The sequence below is a fragment of the Hylobates moloch genome, unplaced genomic scaffold (assembly GCF_009828535.3).
Source record: "Hylobates moloch isolate HMO894 unplaced genomic scaffold, HMol_V3 SCAFFOLD_15, whole genome shotgun sequence".
In the NCBI taxonomy this organism is placed as follows: domain Eukaryota; kingdom Metazoa; phylum Chordata; class Mammalia; order Primates; family Hylobatidae; genus Hylobates; species Hylobates moloch.
In genome coordinates, this window is record NW_026652290.1 from 60146432 (window position 1) to 60170192 (window position 23761).

Below are 23761 nucleotides of genomic sequence, written 5' to 3' on the forward strand. Positions count from 1 at the left end.
TACTCTGTCATTGGTTATAAGGTAGCATTACTTAATACGTCGCTAAGAAAAAGAAACCACTGCCAACTAAAGACAACCCATCCAATTGTATGACACATTCCAATTTCAGAGAAGTTAAAATGTGACAAAAGGATGAGTCTTATTACATGAAATGCAGTATTTTGGGTTTTTGTTACTCACAGCCAAACCTAATCCTAATTGATTTAATAAACATGAAGGAATGAAAAGATGGCAAATTCTATGTAAAGAATACAATCATGAAGAGGGAAGAACAAGCTTCTCTATTTAAAAAAAAAAAAAAAAAGACTCATAAAAATAGTACTGATGTGACTCAACTTAGGAAAGTTTTTTCCCATGCTTCCCAGTCTGGCTTGGATTAACCTGGGGAATTACGTATGGCTCTCGGGACTTGGGCATCCAGTGGGATGAAGCTGTGGGATGAATGAGCTGGTTTTAAGACAGAGGGCCCAAAGCTGTTTGCTGAACCCCAGTGTAGGCTTTGGCCTTTTGGGGCTCCTACTCCTTAGTTTCTTCCCCTCTTAACTCTGCAGGATCTTCCTGGTTGACTTTAAGACAGATGTACAGCTGCTGATGACCAAGACAAGCTTGTAAGCGACAGGCTGCCCCTTAGCTGAGATCCCAAGGTGCTCAAAGCTCTTCCTCCCAGCCACTGCTATTGTATAGTTTAAAGCTGGTCTGGCACAAAGCTGACCATTTTTTGGTCTTCAGTACTGAAGCATTAAGTTATGATGATCCAATATTAATGTACCTGTTACGAAATCATCAAAGACCAATACAACAACAAAAGGAAAGTCTGGCTTATCTAAAAGTGGTTATAAGATGAAATATCTGAGTCATTAAAATAAGCCACTTTCATAACGAAGGCCCACTTAACAATTTTAAAATGCCAAGTTACTCTATTATTATTTAGTGACCCTTTCTCCTGTGTCTGCTTCTTGAACCTACTGGGACTCCAGGAGCTTTCACAGAGTTCCCTGATGCTATGCTCTGGCTACTGCTCATTGACTGTTTACTCATGTGACAAATGTCTTATTAAATATATCCATTATTTAATACATCAACCTCATGAGATAGGATCATTCCCATTTTTATGGATAATTCAGGCTCAGAGATGTTGATTAATTTTCTCTTGGTAACACAGTTAACATGTGGGCTGTGAACTTAGGTTGGTGAAACTTGCCATTATAATTTAGTTGTAATGTACTATAGAAGTAGCCCTTTATGCTTCAATTACTGAAACATAAAAAATTCTGATAAGGAATTTTCTGAGTCATCTTTTTCCATCCAAAAGGTTTGCTGGACACTAAAAACTTGGGATTATTTTGAAGGAAAGTTTCTCTGAAAAAGACCAAACTTTTTTTTTTTTTTTTTTTAAATAGTTAGGGAAATGGTGGGATATGGACTGGATAGGCATCTTGTCACTCCAGGCCATACTTACATTACACTCAGGCAAGCGTTCCAATGGCCAGCGTAATCCCCTGGCAACACAGGAATCTGCAAACGACAGAGGTGCAGGAGTTCCACTGGCATATTCCCAGAGTGGATGAGGCCGACTGTCAGCTGACTGCCTGTTCCTGATGCAATGTCATGTGACTTTTTGCTGAAGCAATATCTAATAATATTCTAAAATTTTTAGACTTTTTCTGCCTACCTTCATTTCACGCTTATATATTCTTGGAAAGAAAAAAAAATCCCTACAAATCCCTATTTAACCTTGCCAATACTCTGATGAAGACACATTATAATGAATCATGGGAATTTCTTTACTGATCTCATGTTCTATATAAAAACAAACAGCTCAGCTACTAAAAGTGCTGATCCAATTCTTATAGGCCAGATTCTAATTCCTCCTGGCTTCAACAAAGTAGAAGCCCTACCAAAGATTTCCTCTGGATTGAAATATGTTAATATTCAATAAAACTTCTCATTCAAACTCATTACATTTTTCCTCACATACCAAAGTACAGACACCAGGCTAAATTTCTTTTAAATTATTTTATTTTTGTATAAGCTAAAAGGAAATTTACACACTGAAATTTCAAAAGACCTTGGGCATGCACATTAACCTTGTTAGAGGTTCTTCTACATGTCTCTCTTTTTTCCATAGGAATTTCCCCAAACATTTAAAACCCATAGTTTTCACTGTATATACAGCCTAAACCATAGCAATCTATGATTATGTCATTTTACACTGTGCAAAATCCTCAAAAAATAGTGGTACAATAGAACAAAAAAATCAGTAACAAGTAAATTCCATTGTAAGACATTCATATAATTTGGTCCTTCTCTGAATCAAACTGATTTTAAACAGATACAATCTCTTTAAACCCCTCCAATCAAGTTCTGACAAGGATCCATACCCTATAACAAAAGAGCAATTGATTAAGTACCTTGCAAAAGGTCAAACAGCAATACGCCAGATTGAAAAGATTAAAAAAGCCCCAAAATGTTAACAAAAGCCAGATCTGAAACCCATCATACACAAAATTAAAAAAAAAAAAATTAAATGGGGGACTTTGGAGCTTATTTATGATAGCAAAAGTAATTTGACATGTAATATGAAAAATCAAGAGGACAGTCAATGCAATCTGAAAAGACTGAAGGGGATTTCACAGACAGTGAAGATTTGAGTTTTTTTTTTTTATTTCAAAAGTTTTGTAAGAAGGACACCACCAGTGTATTTCACAAAGACATAAATGTATACACCCCAGCAACACAAAAAGAATAAATCTTCAAAAATGTTTACCCCCAATTATTTACATTTTTCTAATATAAATTTAGGACTTCAGTATGTAAATAAATATACATTACTATGTATACCTTTCTAGTGCGGCTTACCAACAAATCAGCTGAACTTGAATTTTTTTTTTTTAATTAGAGCAGGTATGCTTTTGATGGTAGGGAAGGGATGGAAAAAAGGAAAAGCAATAGAAACTGTCCAATTCACATAGCTATCAGTCTGCTTTTTCTTGAGAGCTTGTGGAAGGTGTTAACGTGGCTGGGAACATCAACACCTTGGCATGCATGAATGTTAAGTCAGGAAGGCCAGCGATCACCTTGATAGCTTCTTCACTTAGGTGCTCTTCTCTTTTCGGTTTCCTATTGACAAATGAAAAAAAGACAAGTGTGTTAATGTGACTTTGCTGTAGGTAAAATGGGAGACAATCCACTCTCAACGTAGACAGTTAGCAATCTGTCGGGACTTGAGTATTTTTTTTCCTCTGCTAGTTCCTGAATCTTGTAATACTTTTGTGTAGTGTGCTTCCTGTGCCAAATGCCAAATCTCATGAAGAGTGACACGTGGCCTGTTTATGTTCATTAAAGCTAGGCATGCACACACAGATAATCACATGCATACCTAGACAGCTTGTGTACTTTCTAGCCTTTACATTAGGCTAGAAGCATCTACCCAGGCATAATTTTAAAATGTTACTAAGCAGACATATAATGCCAAAGCCTTAGTAACACTTCACCTAACTGGATTTTTCCCTGCCCCTCCACCCCCTAAAACTACCTCAGCCTGAAACAAAGTATGTCCAGGGAAAGACTAAGTCATTTTAACCTCAGGCTTTCTTTATCCCCAATGGGGAATTCAAGGAGAGAAAGCTCTCAGCTCAGAAGACCCAATCTCAGCCTGTTGGGATGTAGACAGCAGGTCCAAAAGCAGCAGCACTAGGGCTGTTTGCTGGTGTTGTGCAGGTACACAGGCAGGACGGAACTCTGGGAGAGGGAAATCTCAAGTCCTATCGGTCCTGTAGATGAAGTAGATTTTGCTGCACTGGCCCCCGATATGGGAAATAAGCAGTTTGGTGCCTAGCACAGACATGAAAATGCCTGGTAACCCAGGTCTACTCAGCAGGTGAGCCACAGAAAATGCCAAATGAGCCTCGAACTGAGCACATGATTGCAATTCAAACTTTATTTTTTCTGGGATATTAAATATACTAAAGGAATAGTTATACAAATTATTCACTTTAGACCAAGAATCATTTCAAGTTGTTCATTATAAAAAGCCTAATTCTCTTTTATGGTAAAGGATAGCTGATATTCTTAGATGTGACACAAGTTATTTCTTTGACCTAAATGTTTCCTTTTCCTTGGATGGGGTGCAGGAAGCCAGGAGGTAAAGCAAGAAAGGAAGGATAGCTAGCTACAGGCTTTTTTATTCCTAGGACTCTTCTGTTACCGCTTTGAATCCAGACTGAAATAAAAAGATTTTATAGAATGAATGAAACATCCAACGACTTTTAGGACTAAAGTTCTTCAAAAGGGAAAAAGCATCAGGCACATAGCAGATGAACCAAATACTGCATTCAGTACTCGGTTCTTAGAAGAATGGAATAGCAATCCAATATTTTTTTCTGATGAAAATCTACATTTTTAATTGCACTTAAATAGTGGCAAAACTATTATGTGGATGTTTGATGGGGAACTGGATATCTGCATCATTCCAAAGTAAAATCAGATACATGACAAGTGAAAACCTGAAACTGTATAATGGAAAAGGTCAGTTTCTCACCAATCGTCAATATCAGCACCACTAACAATGGAGTCAACCAGATGTATGGATCTTCTGATGTGATATAACACCTAGGATGCATTCTAGCCAAAATATTTACCCTGAATTCAGCAAGCCTTTAGATATAATTTCCAATTTACAGGAAAATAGGGAGATAGAGAACACAGCAAATAGTACTTGAAGGAAGCACACAGACAAATCCAGAGCTTTTAGGACATTCTGCAGGATACCTATACTAATCTTTATACAAGCTACTGTTAATAAGAAAACAGAGGAATGAGGAGATATGCTAGGTTGAAAGGGACTTAAGAGCCCCAACAACCAGGTGCAATAGTCTTCAATTGAATACTCATTTGTACAAAGCCAAGAAAGGATAGTTGGAGAAATCTGAATATAGCCTAAGTAGACGAAATGAAAACTCACTGAAATTGACAGAGATCACTGACTAAGACTAGGTGCAATTCACTATGAACTCTAAAATCTCATTTTTGGTGGAACCCCCCCCATATATGTATTTGCATAGAAAAAGATCTGAAAGAATTACACTAAGGAATTATAGTGATCCTGAATGGTAAGAATGTGATACTTTCATTTTTAATTTTTTTTTTGGTCTGGATTTCCTAACTTTCTAAAAATATACTTTACTACTTCTATAATGATAAATGGTTATTTAAAACAACAGTGAATAAATGTGCACCTAAATGGACTTTCCCATTTGTGGAGTGCAGTTTGGGTATAGGAACAGACAGCAAAAAGTAAGTTTTTACCTAAGAAACAGTTGGTAAAGATTATTCTAGGGTTTTAAACAATTGCCTTATTTCAGAGGCAATATGAAATTATATTTTAAAATAAAAACAAGTTTACACAGTTCATAGTTTGTGCATTTATCTGTGGTCATTGTGCATGGGTGTGAGCTAGTCTTCTTAGAATATGGGAAGAAGTAAACACTTAAGGAGAATTTGAAAATAAAAAGTTATATCATGATTATTTTTCAAAGGCAGTGACCTAATTTTGATCTATTTCTCTCTAGTGAAGATTTATCCTTTTTGTCAATGGAATATAATTGAGAGTCCAGGAAAAAAACATGATCAATTGTTTTTTAATTTTTGTTTTTGACAAATGTGCCAAGACCTTTCAGTGGGGGAAATCGTTTCAACAGTTTTCAGACAACTAGATATCCACCTGCACAAGAATGAATGTGGACTCCTACCTCATACAATATACATAAATTAATTCAAAATGGATTAAAGACCTAAATGTAAGAGTTGAAACTATAAAACTCTTAGGAGAAAATCTAGGTATAAATCTTTGTGACCATGAATTGGGCAATGATTTCTTGGATATGACACCTAAATCACAAGAAAAATTAGATCTTATCAAAATTAAAAGCTTTTGTGCATCAAATACTATCAAGATAATGGAAAGACAAGCTGCAGAATTGGAGAAGATATCTTCAAATCATTTCTCTGCTAAAGGCTTAGTATCCAGAATATACTTAAAAATCTTACAACCTAACAAAAGACAAATTATCCAATTAAAATATAGGCAAATGGCTGGGCACAGTGGCTCATGCCTGTAATCTCAATACTTTGGGAGGCTGAGGAGGGAGATCGCTTGAGCTCAAGAGTTCAAGACCAGCCTGGAGCAACATACTGAGACCTTGTCTCTACTAAAACAAAACAAAACCAAAAAAGGCAAAGGATCTGAACAGATATTTCTCCACAGAAGATATACAAATAGTCGATAAACACATGAAAAGATGCTCAACATCATTAGCTATCAGGGAAATGCAAACAAAAATGTCATACCACTTTAAACCCACTGGGATGGCTATAACCAAAAAGACCAATAACAAGTGTTGGTAAGAATGTGGAGAACTTGGAATGTATATTATTGGTGGGAATGTAAAATGGTGCCATCACTTTGGAAAAGTTTGGCAGTTCCCCAAAAAAGTTAGAGTTCCTATATGACACAGCCATTCCACTCCTAAGAGAGTTAGAAACATTTGTGCACACAAAAATGTATACACAAGTGTTCATAGCAGCAACATTACTCATAATAGTCAAAAAGTGAAAACAACCCAATTATCAACTGATTAATGGAAAAGCAAAATGTGCTATTTCCCATGAAATATTATGCAGCCAAAAAACAAATACGGATACATACTACAATATGAATGAACTTGAGAACAGAATGCTAAGCAAAACCCAGACACAAAAGGCTGCAGACTGTAGAATTCCATCTATATGAAATAACCAGAAAAGACAAATCCATAGAGACAGAAAGCAGATTAGTAGTTGCCAGGGCCTGGGGAAAGAGAGGGATAAGGAGTGACTGCTAATGGGTACTGGGCTCCTTTTTGGGGTGATAAAAATGTTTTGGAATTAGACAGTGATGATGGTTGCACAACCTTGTGAATATACTAAAAACCAGTGAATTGAACACCTGAGTGAATTATAAATTTTTATCTCAATAAAAAGGCCTAAAAAAGAATAAAGATCTGTATTTCGGTACTATTTCTTTGACCTGCATAAACTTCAGTTACAGGTCTATGGCTACTAACTAGCTGTCACTAATTAGCAGTGATTTAGAATAGGAAGTAATTTTCCTCCATATTAGGAAAGGTAGGCAAGAAGATGGAACTATTTTAAAACGAAGAACTTGCATTTCTTTAAAAAACTCAAAGTGAGAAGTCACTTTCACAACCTGTGTTCCAAAAGAGAAGAGCACATATAAATTCCCTGAGACATTCAAAGGCACTTAGTAAAGAGTACTGGATATTGTTTGGTCCATGTCAAATTTCCTCTACCTTGATCACTGTTTAACTCCTTCTTACCCCATAGTCTATCACAATGCCTTTTCACTTTATCTTCTGCTTATTGTCAATAGCCAAGAAGATTTTGCTGAGCTTTATTTTTTGCAGTTTACTTTATTCAAGAGAAAAATGAAAGAAAACCTAAAAATAAGATATTAAAAATGCTTTCTGAAATTATGCCACCAGCCTGTCTCTGCTCTGTACAATTGAGAATCACTCGTTGGGACATTTTACTGTATTTTAAGACTTGTGGGCCTTTGTATTTTTTATCATTTTCAAATGACATTTCTCAAAACAGAAAATACGAAGCTGGCAACTTGTTCTTTCCAATTTATTTTGTTTTAAATATGATGCTGGACAGGTCCTAGCGAGTAACTCAATACAGAATTAGCAGACATTAACTCCAGGATACATTATTAGTTCATTCTCTATTACTATAGAACAAGAGAAAAAATGAAAATAGCTTCTTAAAGTGATAGGGCTTGGAAGAGTTCTCTAGATTCAGCATGTTTCAAGGATGAGTTGATGAATTAGGAGAGCAAGTTAACGTGGTTTAGAGCTCCTCCTAATGGCACAAAATGAATTCTCATCATTGGGATTTTCAAAACTTCTATAGTTCTTTGGTCAGTGAGACTGCAGGGGAAACAAAGAAAGAGTAGAGCTGTCCCAGAAAGGGTTGTCCTAAAAATAGCAGGGGGAAACCCAAACAATAAAAGCATCCTTTTTGGTTTTTAAGTCAAATGTGTGTTAGCTTTTAGTTAACATATACAAATTTCCCATCCATTTTTTTCTATGAGAGGAGTTTGACTTTGAAGAAGTGATTTATTTGGAAAGAGAAAAAATTAGAAAAAATCCACATAGCCACATTTACAAGTAGGTTCATTGAAGAGGCGGCGGCTTTGGCAATGCCAGGTGGCATACTGCAAAGACATGGGGCAATGAGAACAATGGAGAGAACTGGCAAACAAGGATTTACATGCTACAAAGCCATTCTAGGGAAAAGTTAAGGGTAGTTTAATGTATAATAATGTATTTCATAATTATAAATATTAAAGGCAATAAGAAAAATCTGGGGGAATAAAAGCAAACAGGCCGGGCGCGGTGGCTCACGCTTGTAATCCCAGCACTTTGGGAGGCCGAGGCGGGCGGATCACGAGGTCAGGAGATCGAGACCACGGTGAAACCCTGTCTCTACTAAAAATACAAAAAATTAGCCGGGCGTGGTGGCGGGCGCCTGTAGTCCCAGCTACTCTGGAGGCTGAGGCAGGAGAATGGCGTGAACCCGGGAAGGGGAGCTTGCAGTGAGCCGAGATTGCGCCACTGCACTCCAGCCTGGGCGACAGAGCAAGACTCCGTCTCATTAAAAAAAAAAAAAAAAAAAAAAAAAGCAAACAAAGTTTAAAAGACAGTATGATAATTCAAGCTAAAGTTGAGAGATAAACATTTATTCACAATAAAAAAGCTTTTTTTAAATGGATGTCTTTCTATTGAAGAATCTATTTAAAATATAAACCTGAATTTAACATGTGATTGGCGTGTATTTATTCAGGAGAAAGAGCTATCACACTTCTTTCAAAGTAGGCAACTAATAGGTAAATAGTTCCACTTTAAAATGCTGATGAATCACGGATTTGAGACAGCAGAGCTGGTGTGTCAATCAACCAGTATTTGCTTTTGCACTAGTGATTTCCTGGTTCAGAATAATATCTTCCTGTTAGAAACTGGCTTAGTCTTATGGTTAACAATAACTCAAAGCAATGGATTGTACCAGCCTAATCATATGAAACTAAAGATTTTCTGAATCGCAAACACATGGCCTGAGTGACATTCCGTGCCTTTAGTTCCAACACAGGGAGATGGTAATTGCTCTTCTATAGGCCATGCCTCTGAAGGGGCTTCTAGAAAGCTTGGTAAAGTAAAGCTTTACCTCCCAAATCAGAGGTGCATGTCAATGAAAATTCCAAGAACCATCTTAGCCTGCAAGTAAAAAGATCAGCCTAGGTGACTCCAGGATTACAAAACTGGGTTCTCAAAGATGATCTTCTCAGTAATTATGAAGAGAAAGGGAGAGTGTTTCTATAATGGCTTTATGATCACAATACTTAATCAGAATTAGTCTCTACAAAGTGGGGAGGCGGGAGCAGGGGGTGGGGGAAGAAAACCACATCTGTCAGCCTTGGCCAATCTCTTATGAAATAATCCTGTTCTAATAAAGTTCATAATTAAACATAATTTGATAATATTTTCTGGACTTGGGCATCGACTGACTTATCAAGCAAGTTGTAATACAATATACTGAAATGCTGTCAACTTACGTGCTTTTTCCTTTGGGCCGTTTTATCTCAGAATTCAAAATGTGGGTATAATTGACACTAACTATTTACCTGGTAGATGTGCTTGTCTTCTCTACTGTAGACATGAGTCTTGCAAATGCATCAGTCACTTTGAGGCTTGAGGTGGAGATTTCCAGCTTAGAAGTTGTTAACTCATACAACTCCGGATCCACACCTTATAGTATAAAATGATAGTCAGTGATGGCAGGCTGCAATAGGTTACCCAGTTAGCCACAATCCAAGATGCAAAAGGCAATATTCTGTAAACATCTGAGTCTTTTACAAATAGAACATATCTTTAGAACACTGCAATACTGCATTTAAATTATAAACTCTACTTTTTGGAGTTTTTATAAAACAGGAAAATACTTTTCAAATTCCATTTTGGAATGAATATATCCTTAAGCTAGCATTTATGTGGCAGATGCTACCCAAATACTTCTAAAATTTCTATCTGCTATAGAAAACTCCCCCAAATTGGATTAGGATGTGATATAAAATTATCAATGTTTTATAAATAGAATGCACATGATGTGACACCCCATTTTTCAATTAACTAATCTCATTTTAAAAATTTTCCTGTTTCCTCACTTCCTTATTTTTTCTCCATTTTCTTCCACAGAAAAAGATTTAGAAGCTAATATAAAGTCTCAAACATGGTAAATGATCTGGTTAGTTTAAATATATCATGACTAAGGACTAATCATAAACATATAACACATAGCTCTTTCTTCAGGTTAGAGGTGGGGAGGGTAAAAGATTTTTAGAAAAGGTGAGTAAAAGTACTACTTTTGAACAAAATGAAAATTCTTGTCTACAGGGTTAATTATATTTCTGTAGTCTCATATCTGAATCTGGTAGTCATTAGTTCAAATATCTTGTTAGAGTAATTCAAAAGGAAGCTCAGAGGGTTAGATTTATTGCAAAAATTGATTTAAAATATCTCCCCCATCTGACTTCATTAAAATACATATAACTTTGTATATTTCTCATGTAATACAGATTTATAGCAATGATGACAACAATAACATTAAAAAGAACAGTTTAAATATTTTAAACTTAAGTTACACTTTGGATAATAAAGATATTCAGAGTAAAAAAAAAGTTTTTAATCCTACACTGTCCTGGTACCAGCAAATAACTTGAGAAAAAAAGTTCATGAGTTGCAGGGCGTAACAGCAAAGCAAAATTCTAAGGAAGAATGTTTTACAGCTTCTGCAATTTTTACTTACTATTTCTTTAAAAAAATGCCCTGTAAGATCAGCAGATCAAGTTATATATAAATAACTTAAATATAAATGCATTTATTTAGATTAACAAGTTTTTTCCTTTTAAGATACTTAACATATTAAATTAAAAAATTAAATCAGAAACTGACTTCTATTAACCAACTTTACAGAAGTAAACACAGATCTCAGATGTTTACAGAAATCAGACAAGCAAAAGCGACTTCCACAGTTATGAAGTCTAACAAGGGAGGAAGGCTATAGAAAATGTATATTGACTCTCCCAAGTTCTCAATATTTCATTAAGGTACGCTTTCAAAATATACTTTAAAAGGACTTTCCTTTGTGTTCCTGTAATAAGAATATGAGTTGCAATTAAAATGTAAAAAATTGTATATGTCTGTAAAGGGACTAAATGAGCCCAAAGTACTTCCCTCTCTAAAGGCTAGATTCCAGCAACCACAAAATTTAAGTTGCTGTCTAGTGTATAAGGCAGAATAAATGACTGCATTCTGACTGGCAATAGGAAAGTGCTAGTAAAAACTTAGTTGGGTTTATAAAATACTGGCCACTTGACTGTCAAACAGTAAAGTGGCAGATTAAAAAAAAAAAAAAACAAAATCACACCCCCAAATAACTACCACCACACCAAAAACTCCCCAAAACTATGATTAGGTTTTTCAAAAACAAGACATCTATTTACTACAATAATTGGAGAGTAATTTTTTTAATGGAAGTTTTTTTTTTTAACAGAGCCTTAATGAGACATGGTTTAGTTACATAACTAAAGCTAGCCAACCAAGTTCTATGCCAACCTCCTAAGTCTCACACACAAAATAATTAAATAACCGCAAGCTAAGACGAAATGACTTTCCCAGAAACAAGTCAGAAAAAATGCAAGCAAGTGGTGAAATGGAATACTAAGGAAGGTGTTGATACCTGTAGCTTGATGGTAACTTTTAACAAAACCCAATAGCAATAAAAAGAAGCCAAAGCAAATATATAGTAATCAAATTTATATAGCAGCTAGAGCATATTAATGAAAATATTGAACAAAAATATTTAAAAGGCTCCAAAGTAATGAAAACTACATTTGACCATGCTGATTTCACTTCCATTACAGCTCTAAGCTTCTGAAACAGCTTGCTCTTCTCGCAGCTGTGTACACTGAGCCTGATTATCAGGTCATTTCTGTACTTCTTTATATAGCCACGTTATTTGTATTCCTATGAATGGTTTTTAAATGAGTTTGAAATGTAACCAAAAATTAAATTTAAACCAGGTTTTTAGGGATCCAAAAGAAAAACAGTGACCTCATTCAAATTATAATACAGTTTATGACAAAACAAAGCTGAGAGCAAATTTAAAATGGGAGCTTAATAATTCTTGGGAATACAGTAACAAAAAGATATACATATTTTCGGTTGTCCCTCCTACCCCCCAGTAAGTATTCTAAAATGTCAGACAATTAGCTCACCCAGGTCATTGCACAGATCAAATGTAAATTTAGAAGTAATTTAAGTAAATAGTACAATATCATTTTGAAGTCAAAACCAGACAGATTGTTTTTTTATATGCTTGCAAAATCTTGAAAACAGTAAGAGTAACCAGGGGCTTGGATTTGAGGACTCCAGTCATTCTATACCAAATGACCTTGGAACTTCCCTGCAGCAGAATCAGATTTCCATAACCAGATCTAAAGAAGGGCATCCTGGTTCCCAGGTTCACTCTGAGCTGACTGTTAGTCTCCCCCATCCATAGCCCATCATGGCTGCTCAACTGTTGGAAGTGGGTGGTAGCACTGTCTAGTGGAATAGCACAAAACCAGTGAATTCTCAGGAACCAGGCTAGTTGTGAAACTGGCCACTAGTGGGGACAGAAAGGGACTCTCACTATGCATTCTGGGCATGGGCATCTCTATGGCACCTCAACAGCTGTCTGGTGACCAATGGACATGATTACCAGATCACATGTTGGGATAACAGTTATTAAAATAATATTGAATAAAATGTAAACATAAAAATGCCATTATAATTTTAATCTTTTATTCAGTTAGAAAATGACAAAGTACATTAGTCCTTTGGTCAATGAACTGAACTTTTGCAGGGCTGAACATTAACAGGCACTCCAGTAAGTTTTAATTTCTAGCTTTTAGTATCTCATAGCAATTATTTTCTACTATTAACTTTTGTAACATTTTTTTCCCATGGAAAACTAACAGTATACTTTCTATTTAGGAGCTACATAAAAACAGAAATAGTTCTATGTGGGACTATATACTTAGTGCTAGACTCCAACATTTTGGAACCCAATGATATATTTAGCAGCACTAATAACTAATTGAATGCTGGAATTTGTAAAGGTTATATTATTACAGGCACTACAATGTAAAGTCATCTTTGTATACGAAAATATTCTATCTCTAAACTTGTATTTTTTTCAAATGGCTTTATAGAATATGCTTGTAAAAATAAGCATATAAAATATCACATTTTCCACTTGGAAGAAAAAAAAACCAACAGCCCTGCTTTTAACTCTCTAAGGACATTAGGGATGTTTTATTCCTAGAAACTACTTTCAGCTTTGAATATTACACTCTGAGAAAGTTTTCCTTGAAATACATTTCACATAAGTCATTTTTTTGTAATCAGATACTATAAAATAACAACAGATGAAAGAAAAGTATTAAAAAGACATTATAGAGAATACAATCTACTTGTTTCCTTGTTTATAGGAAAGTCAAGTGATGTGGTCATGCTTTTAGTAAATAACTGGAATTGTGGTTTTAACACTCTGCTGACCTGGGATTGTGGTGCTGCTGCTAGAGCTACTGTCATCCACGGGCCCAAAGAAATCAAGGTTCAGAAGAGTGGAACCTCCACTAGCTTGAAATTCAGTGACCGTGTTGGTAGGCAGCCACACAGAAGGTAAGCCAAGGGAGGAGGGGTTATGTGTAAAAAGGGGTAAGACACACACTTGAACATGCAGGTTATAATTAGTAATCATTACACATTTTAAAAATCAACATTAAAACAATGTGTACAGTATTAGTTTTTCATTACTAAGGACATTTCTAAAGTAACAATTCAATGTACATTTTCTCATGTACAATGTAAAGAATGTAACACTTAGTAAGGTTTTAGGAGTTCAGTTGCTTCAATCAAAACTGGAAGCCATACCAGAAAGACCGAAAGGAATGCGTACCCGTTAAAGGGAAACAATACTTTAATCTCAACCCAACATTAAAAATCACTGTACATGCCCAAATCAATCTTTCATGTTAGTAATATTGGTTTCTAATTAATGCTTTTTAAAAAGTGACAAAGTTGTCAGTTTCAGGACATGCACCAATGTGTTAACTTAGTTTAAAATAAAATAACATAATAAAGAATGTCGTAACTACCCTACCCTGATGTGCAACCTCAAGCTGTACTGTTCCCCTTTAACTCTGAAACAGTAATCAGAAATAGTATACATTTTTAAAGAAGTTTTTTGTTAATAAAAAGCATGATGATTTGACTGAAGACACCAGACAACAGCAAAAAGTGCATCCAGGCTTTCCTTCAGCACTATATTAATTCAATTGGATGCTTTCCAGATATCCTAGGACCCCACTATAAGGCCAAGCTGATAGTGATTTTTTACAATGGCAAAATAATTGCCATTTAGACAATGACAGGTGTTTAGACAATGGCTCGAACAACTTAAGCACAAGGAGTAAGAGCAATTACATCTTGGGATCCACTTAACACTTGTGGTGTCAACACTAGAAACTAGCATTGGTGTGTTACTTATTTTAACTGAAATAAGTTACTGAAATAAGTTATTCCTTTTTGAGGATTTTCTTTTAAAGCCATAAGTGAAACCAATTATTTTTAGAACTGCCTACTAACATTTGGAGACACGCTTTATAAAAGGATCGTGAAATTTATTTTCTATTTGCATGTAGGTGCTCTATAAAATACTAAATCTAAAAACTATAAATCTAAAAACTACTTTGAGTCAATAAACATGGATCTATGCACATTGTTTTTGGTTAAATAATTGTGCTTTGAAGCAGCCTTTAGCCACAAGACTTTGCATCCAAGAAAATTCCATAAATTAAAACTTACAGAAAAAAATCCAAGGTAAATTGGTCCTAGCTAAAATATCTTTTAAACTACCTAGATATTTGTAAAAAATAAAGAAGCTTACTTTTGACTTAAGATAAAGAAACTAAAATTTTACCTAACTACTATTACCTATATTTGGACATTAATACTGTTGATAATAGTAACGGCTGGTTTCTTGAGCAATTACTATTCAGAAAGAAAGCCTGAATTTCCAAAGATAAGAATAAGTTATGTTCAAACAAAAAAGGAAATCAGCAGAGAGAAGTTTGTCTGAACTTTGTAGCTTTCTTAACTCTAGCTCTGGTGCTAGAGGCTCTACGGAGAGACGTACCATCTAAAGGGTTAGTAAGGCCACTGCTACTCCAGTCAAACTGGACGGGTGGTAGAGACTCCTAGAGTTGAAAACCAAAAAATCAAAATTAATCAGTACAGGTTGTAGCAACGTAAATAATCCTTAAAAAAAAAAAAAATTATAGCAAGACCATTAGGCAACAAAGTACCTAAGACAAAATTGGGATAATTTAATTTACAATTTCAGAAGGTTACCTGCAAATATCAGCACAAACTGAAATTGCAAAATTTACAAACAGTACAGGTTATTGACATTTAAAAAGTTGTATCTGGGAAATGAAATTATCTTTACATTTTTAAACAAATTTATGAACTGATTCTATGTCAAGATTTCAGTCTATTCTCAAATCATGATTTAAACTATTGGTGTGATTACAATAAAAATATTAAAATATTAAAACATGGTATAAAACAAGAAGATTCAAAGTCTAAGGTCCGCCTGGTTCCTTACAATTTTCCAAATTTTGAAAATTACAGGCTAGTAAGACATTTTTAAAGTGTTGATTTAAAATATCTATTTTAGTCAACTTCTCTGATTTAGAAATTACTTATTAGATACCAGAATTTAATTTTGGGTGTCATCCTTGTACTGGGGCAATGCTAATCTCCTCTTACCTTGCCAAATTTTATAATGTGCTGCTGAAGTGAGCATAGAATTTTAAAAACAATACACTCAAGGGATGCTCAGGCAGGGTGCAGTGCCTCACACCTGTAATCCCAGCACTTTGGGATCCAAGGCGAGCAGATCACGAGGTCAGGAGATGGAGACCATCCTGGCTAACACAGTGAAACCCTTTCTCTACTAAAAATACAAAAAATTAGCCGGGCATGGTGGCACGCGCCTGTAATCCCAGCTACTTGGGAGGCTGAGGCAGGAGAACTGCTTGAACCCGGGAGGTGGAGGTTGCAGTGAGCCAAGATCGTGCCACTATTGCACTCCAGCCTGGGCAACAGAGCAAGACTCTGTTAAAAAAAAAAAAAAAAAAATCACTATTCCAGGGGTTTAAATTTCATAACTGTCAAACATATAAAATAAGCAAATGGTAAATTTAAGATGGAAGGCAGTACAAACACATTTTTAAAATGAGCATTCACACTTCATTTTAAGAATATTCTTACATGAAAAAATGTTGGTTGCTTTTTTCTTTTCTTTTGGGGGTGGTGGTAAAATAACCTGTATGTTATTAGACTTTTTATATCAAAATGTTATCGTCTTTTTTTGGACATCGCTTACCACTACATTTTATTGTAAGGCAGGCACTGTTAAAACTTTATATTAATTTTTTTCTGGGTAGGTAAGGTCACCTGCTGTTTTTTATAGAAAAGGAGCATGAATCAGTTATTTTTGAAAAGTCTAATCCCATGATATTATAATACGACTGTCTGGATAACTGAGATACCAATGACAGGCAAATTAATTTAAGTATTTAGTCTCCAAAAATCAGGTCCAGCCTGGAGCAAGGTATAAACCAAGTAAAATACTAACAGTGGGTGTAAGGGATGGGATAGGGATGGTTGTGGGGCAGTGACTATTAAGGGTGTTCTTAATAGTGGTGGTGGTAGAAGAGTTTTATATCTTGACTGGTGGTGGTGGTTACAGGAATCTACCTATGTGATATAATGATATAGAACTATATACACATATTGTACCAATGTCATGTTCCTGGCTTTTACATTATAGTATATTATGTAAGATGTAACCATGGAGGAAACTGGTGAAGGGTACAAAGGACTTCTCTGTACTATATTTGCAACTTCCTATGAATCTATAATTATTTCAGATAAAAGTTAAACTGCTGAAAACCTAGTTTATAACCTACCTGCACAGCTAATAAATATTTAGAAAATATCTTCTTTAGCTGATCATAAAAGGAAACAAACATCTCTAGGCATTCTAGCAGACTCAACTTACTCCACTTCTAGATCAGTGACACCTTTGGTCATATTCAACACTGAATGAATGGACAAAATCTAGGACAATTTCTGAATAAATGGAGCAAGTTCTTCCATTAACACATTCTGTCTGAATGATGTCAAGTACCTGGGTGCTTAGAAATATTTCAATGATTTGCTGAAATCTGAGCTGCTCAAATAGGGGTATGGTATTTTGAAGACAGCCAAAATCATAATGAGGTGATAAACATGAATCAACATTTAATGGAAATGAAAAAGGTGAAAAACAGGATACCGAAGCAAAAAAAGACTAAAACTAATGTTCACAAGTATGGAAACTCAGAGAAAGCTTGAGAATGAAGCATTTTAAAACCACTTGAAGCAATGAGGTATGAATTATTACTGCAGAGATAAAAGCACTAGGCAAATAAGGTCATAATAAAAAGAACAAAAACATGGAGACAGGAGGCTTGGATTCCAGTCCTAGCAGTACCACTAATACATGGTTTTGGGTAAATCACTTAGCCTTTCCAATGCTGTAAAAAGTGAGCATGGTGGCCAGGCGCGGTGGCTCACACCTGTAATCCCAACACTTTGGGAGGCCGAGGTGGGTGGATCACTTGAGGTCAGGAGTTCGAGACCAGCCTGGCCAACATGGTGAAACCCGGTCTCTACTAAAAATATAAAAATTAGCCAGGTGTGGTGGCAGGTGCCTGCAATCCCAGCTTCTTGGGAGGCTGAGGTAGGAGAATCGCTTGAACCCAGGAGACAACTGTGCCATTGCACTCTAGCCTGGGCAACAGAGCAAAACTCTGTTTCACAAAAAAAAAAAAAAAAAAAAGTGAGCATGGAACTACATAATCATTTTTTCTTTTCTAGCTCTAAAATTGATTCACAAATACATCAGGCAGTCTAAGAGAAGTTGCTACTGGTAACTAGATGGATAACTGCTAGTCAGAGTGTTGACCCTACTCAGCAATGGATAAAGTGTAAAGTATTGACCTTACTAAGAGGGAAATCAGTAGTGACACAATGGTGTGACCTTGAAATTCGGCAGATAAAAATAAGAAAACACACACACAATCCCAAAAAAGGTAAAATTACTGTTTCACCCTTAAACTAAGTTAATAAATTTCTAAACAAGAGATGCAATAGTTATAAGATGAATATAAGCCAATTTGGAAGATAAAAACAAACTCAATGGGTATCAAAATTGGGATAGAATAGACAGACCCAAAAGCATGCAGTCATAATGGGAATTATACAATTGTGCTTGTGCTAAGTTTGAAAGCCACTGTTGCTTCTAGCACTAAAGGCTAGGGCATAGGAAGATGTAACTTCCTGCATGGCCAAAAAGTAAAATTACATATATATATATATACACACACACACACACACATACACATACACGTGTGTATTTCATTTGTATGACATACACATACGTGTGTGTGTGTATGTAGCATGCCAAAGAAGAGTGGTAAGAAATATTTTCTAGGCCGGGTGCGATGTCTCACGCCTGTAATCCCAGCACTTTGGGAGGTTGAGGCGGGCAGATCACTTGAGGTCAGGAGTTTGAGACCATCTGGCCAACATGGTGAAACCCCATCTCTAATAAAAATATGAAAATTAGTCTGGTGGTGTGGCGTGTGCCTGAAGTCCCAGCTACTTGGGAGGCTGAGGCCAGGAGAATCGCTTGAACCCAGGAGGTGGAGGTTGCAGTGAGCTGAAATCATGCCACTGCACTCCAGCCTGGGTGACAGAGCAAGACTCTACCTCAAAAAAAAAAAAAAAAAAAGTGTACACACACACACACACACATATATAATTTTCTGTAAAGAGACTCTTTAGAAAATGTACTTCAGATGTTTGTTAAATTTTTTTTTTCGAGGCAGGGTTTCACTCTGTTGCCCAGGCTGGAGTGCACTGGTGTGAACATGGCTCACGGCAGCCTCAAGCTTCTGAGCTCAAGCGATTCTCCCACCTCAGCCTCCTTAGAGGCTGGGACTATAGGCTCATGCCATCATGCAGGGTTTTGCCATGTTGGTTAGGCTGGTGTTGAACTCCTGGGCTCAAGCAATCCACCTGCCTTGGCCTCCCAAAATGCTGAGATTACAGGCATGAGCCACCACGCGTGCTCTCTTAAATATTTTAACCTGAGTCAGAGGTATGTAGTCAAGCAAGGACCATACAATTCTGTGATGGAGGTCAGGCATCTTAGCACAAAATTCTAAACATGTTTTTCATTAGGTCATCTGGACTACTTTTTTGTCAAGTTCATAGTGAAATTATATGAGAAACATGATAAGCTATGACTGAAATGAAATACACAGATCAAATCAGCTAGGGGAAAAAATGACAGGCAACAGCTAACTGATACAATAAGCAATAGTTTATGGGGTTGTAAGGTGGAAGTGGTTAGATGGAGGAGGAAGCAAGCAAAACTAGCAATAAATGGTCTCAGTAAGTACAGCTCCATTTTCAGTGAATGTACCAAGTAGTTACTCAAAATACTTTCCTAATACCTAACACTGTAGGAATAAGAATGCAGATGGAGGCAGAAATAAAAATGTGCCGTGGGAAAGGTAATTCTGAAATATGCACAGACAGGGCAGACCTGGGAGAGCAGTTTGTAGCCAGAGGGCGTATCAGGGCAACAAAATTTAAGTAACTAAGAACAGATTCTACCTACGGAGACATTCTGCCCAAGCCACCTTGTCTGCTGCCCAACCATCAAGGCCAGGCATTGTAAACATCAAAGTCCTCTGGCCCACTAATTCAGTGCTAGTAATAAGCTGGCTTCAAAGTAACATTTAAGCTATGCCCAAGTATAAAACATAGTGGTACACAGCAGTAATATCAGATGTTTCTTGAAACACACCTAAAATGGCAGGACCTATGCTTTACACATTTTCTGAAGTATGTTCCTCAAAACACTAGTTCTGCAGGTGTTACCACTCCCCTCTCCTCTGATCTCTGCAAAAAAAGGTCCTGTGGCCAAGTAAATTTGAGAAATGAATTAAAATTAAGGCCATGCATTGCAGGACTCTTCAATGTCCTTAATGTGTGTTGTGATCTCTAAGGGTGGTTATGGGGGTATGATACGAAGTATTTCCCAAACTTACTTTACCCTGGAACCCTTTAGTGGACCATCTCTGGGGATTAATGTTCAATGGGAACACATTTTGGGAAAGGCTAAGCATACACTTTTTGTGTTAGATACAATTAAAGATGACATCTAAGGTTAAGAAATGACAAAACATGGCAAGAATATGTTTTAGAAATGGTAATGTTCACTTAAAAATACTAATCTTCTAAAAATACAATATTTAACCAGCACTGAGTCAGTTTGTAACTTGATATGGAAAGAGTAAGCAAGCCCAAATGGCCCATTTTGCCCGGACAAAAAGTGAGAGAAGACTTTATATTAACATATTAGTCTGAAAAAATATTTGTGCTTAAGTGTGCCAAGGAGGTAAAGGATAAGAAAGGCAAGACAGTTTTCTGGCTGGGTGTGATGGCTCACACCTGTAATCCCAGCACTTTGGGAAGCCAAGGTGGGTGGATCAGCTGTCATAAGTTGGATACCAGCCTGGCCAACATGGTGAAACCCCATCTCTACTAAAAACACAAAAATTAGCTGGGCATGTTGGCACACACCTGTAGTCCCAGCTACTCGGGAGGCTGAGGCAGGAGAATTGCTTGAACCCAGGAGGCAGAGGTTATAGTGAACCGAGATCGTACCACTGCACTCCAGCCTGGGAGACAGAGCAAGACTCCATCTCAAAAAAAAAAAAAAAGTTTTCTATTTTCCTAATCCATAGATTGTTTTGTTAAAGGTCAAATCATTTTCGAGTTAAATAACCATTTTGCTTAAACTCTAAAAACAAGTTTAAGGCAATGGACATATCTAACCTTTACTGCTTTATAAAATTTCACAGGATTCCAGAAAAAATACACATACAATTGCAGACTTATAGAGTTGGTATAAATACAGTGTTTCCTTTTTTCTTTTTTTTGAAAATCCAGCACTTACCAGATTTGTGTCAGTAATTATGATCACACAATATTCAAACTGTAGGGACTTTAGAGATACCTGTTTTAAACCCTTCAATTTATAGATAAAGAGACTAAGGCCTGGATAGGTTTAAGAACTTACCCATAACTGTGCTTTTCTCAAAGCACAATTCTCAAATTGTGCTTTTCTGTTTTTGAAAATTAAAGACAATTTGTTCATTGTATTCCAAGGGATGTTGACCAAAATCATGTCCATCATTAAATCAAGCTTTACAAATATTTTTAAAACTTAAGTCATAAATGAAGGAAAAAGGCAGTATGTGTGGATATATGTGTATATACATGCATAAACATATTTATACACATACAGATATTTTTACCTGGAACTGATCAGATGTACATGTGTTCATATCTGGTGACATGGTGGCTGTCTGACCGATGGAAGCTATTTTTTCTGCAGCAGAAAGAGGTTTCAATGGTTCCTTGGTGGGCTCTAACATACCCTGAAAAAGGAATATTAGCCTTTAATGGGGATGGGGGGCACAGACCATAAACTTAAGTTAATCTATCAGAAAGAAGAAAGTAAAAAACAGGTCACTTGGAAAGTACTGAAGACAAAAAGGAACTAGTTTTTTTTTTTTTTTTTTTTAAAAGAGACATTTTTAAGAGACAAGGTCTCATGATGTTGCCCAGGCTGCCCTCAAACTCCCTGGGTTAAGGGATCCCCTTGCCTCAAAGCTCATGCCACCACACCCAGCTATTCTTAAATTTTATTTACTGAAAATCCTATAGCACTATAATGAGAACCATTTCACAGTAATACCTTTAAAATCAAAAGTTTTTAAAGCAAGACTTTATATTTTAAATCAGATGTTTTAAAGTACAGAGTTATTACTGTCACATGAAAGCATAAGCAACCAACTTGGGATGGGTGGGGGGAGACAACAATATGTCACATCTAACCTCTAAAAATCCAACACTAATGACACTAAAATTTTAAGAAAGGGCACCCTTTGTACACATTACCCCATGGTGAGAAGTGAGAGCTGATACTAAAACACACCATATAATGTGACATCTGTATCCTTCAGTGTAAACTTAATGTTTGATCCTTATCTCTATGACAGCACTGGAGACTTAGTACTTAGTTCCTTGGACAAGCAAAGCAGATATACAGCCTTTTTAGAGAGGAAAAACATCTTACAGGTTCCACAGGGTTTGTTACAAATCTAATACACCTTTTTTTTTTTTTTTTTTGGAGACGGAGTTTTGCTCTTGTTGCCCAGGATGGAGTGCAATGGTGTGATCTCAGCTCACTGCAACCTCTACCCCCCAGGTTCAAGCGATTCTCCTGCCTCAGCCTCCCAAGTAGCTAAGATTACAGGTGTCCACCACCATGCCTGGCTAATTTTTTGTATTTTTTTAGTAGAGATGGGGTTTCTCCACGTTGGCCAGGCTGGTCTCGAACTCCTGACCTCAGGTGATCCACCCATCTTGGCCTCCCAAAGTGCTAGGATTACAGGCGTGAGCCACCGCGCCCAGCTTAATATGCTTTTTGAGTAAGAAAGACAGATGTTCAGTATGGCTATAGAAATAAAGAGGAAAAAAATCAGTATTTTTCAACACTCTACCAAACTCAAAATGGGCCATAATCTAGGCCTGAAAAAAGTCAAACTGTTACATGTTTTAAAACAATATCTGAAAAGCTTTTGAATGTTTTTCAAAGGTTATATCCTAGACAAAATCATCCTTAACTGGGCCAAAACAAAAACACAAAAAAAACAAAAACAAACAAACAAACAAAAAAAACCTCAAAGCTGCTAAGTCTTTAATGTTAGAATCTGTAAATTTCTAAAATTTTCAGGAGAATCCATGCCTCCTCCCTTCCCCAGTAAAATAGGTGTAAACTAACAAAAACAGTTTGCAGAATCAATTCTTAACAGTAGCACATCTGAAAGCCTTTAACCAAGCAGCTAGAAAAATGACATAAGTTCATGGTCTAACTCAATACCATATGTATTACACAGGCCCTCTAGTGTGCCCTTATGCAGAGACGATACATTTGGCAAACAATTACTAGTCTCAGCCAAGTTTTTTAATTTGAAAGATCACTTTAAGCAGTGGTTCTCAAATTGTGATCCCCAATCAGCAGCTTCTGTGTCACCTTGGAACTTGTCAGATGTGCAAATTCTCGAGCCTACCTCAGAAATACTGAAAAAGAAACAGGGGGGTGGGGGGGTGCTCAGCAATTTGTGTTTTAACAAGTCTTCCAAGTGATTCTGATATACATTAAAGTTTGAGAACCAGTGGCTTAAATGATCACTTCAGGTACTATTTCTCCAGGTGAGATCAAAAGATTATTGAATATCTCATATGTGTAAGGCACCATGGGTAAATTTAGCTATAATTAAAACTTGATATTAAAAAAAGTTTCTAAATGAAAGATATCACAAAGATGGAGGAGGGGAGATACATTT

General features: G+C 36.3%; 1 protein-coding gene and 1 non-coding gene across 4 annotated transcripts in view; both read right to left on the bottom strand.

Moving 5' to 3' along the window:
- Positions 1-2007: 2007 nt before the first annotated feature.
- The window catches only part of AFTPH (aftiphilin), a 69474-nt gene continuing 47720 nt past the window's right edge, over positions 2008-23761 (bottom strand). The window contains exons 6-10 of one of the 3 annotated variants that reach the window (XM_032176761.2): positions 21665-21787; positions 15358-15418; positions 13716-13799; positions 9740-9863; positions 2008-3120 (exon numbers count right to left, since the gene is read on the bottom strand). In XM_032176761.2, coding sequence (XP_032032652.1) covers positions 2976-3120; positions 9740-9863; positions 13716-13799; positions 15358-15418; positions 21665-21787 — 537 coding nt within the window. In that variant the 3' untranslated portion in view covers positions 2008-2975. Of the gene's footprint in view, positions 3121-9739; positions 9864-13715; positions 13890-15357; positions 15419-21664; positions 21788-23761 lie in introns of all 3 variants that reach the window. The other 2 variants (XM_032176763.2, XM_032176762.2) reach the window with 2 other exon arrangements.
- On the bottom strand, positions 15924-16028 carry LOC116484349 (U6 spliceosomal RNA). Its single transcript, XR_004252526.1, has one exon. It is a non-coding gene; the product is annotated as a U6 spliceosomal RNA (small nuclear RNA).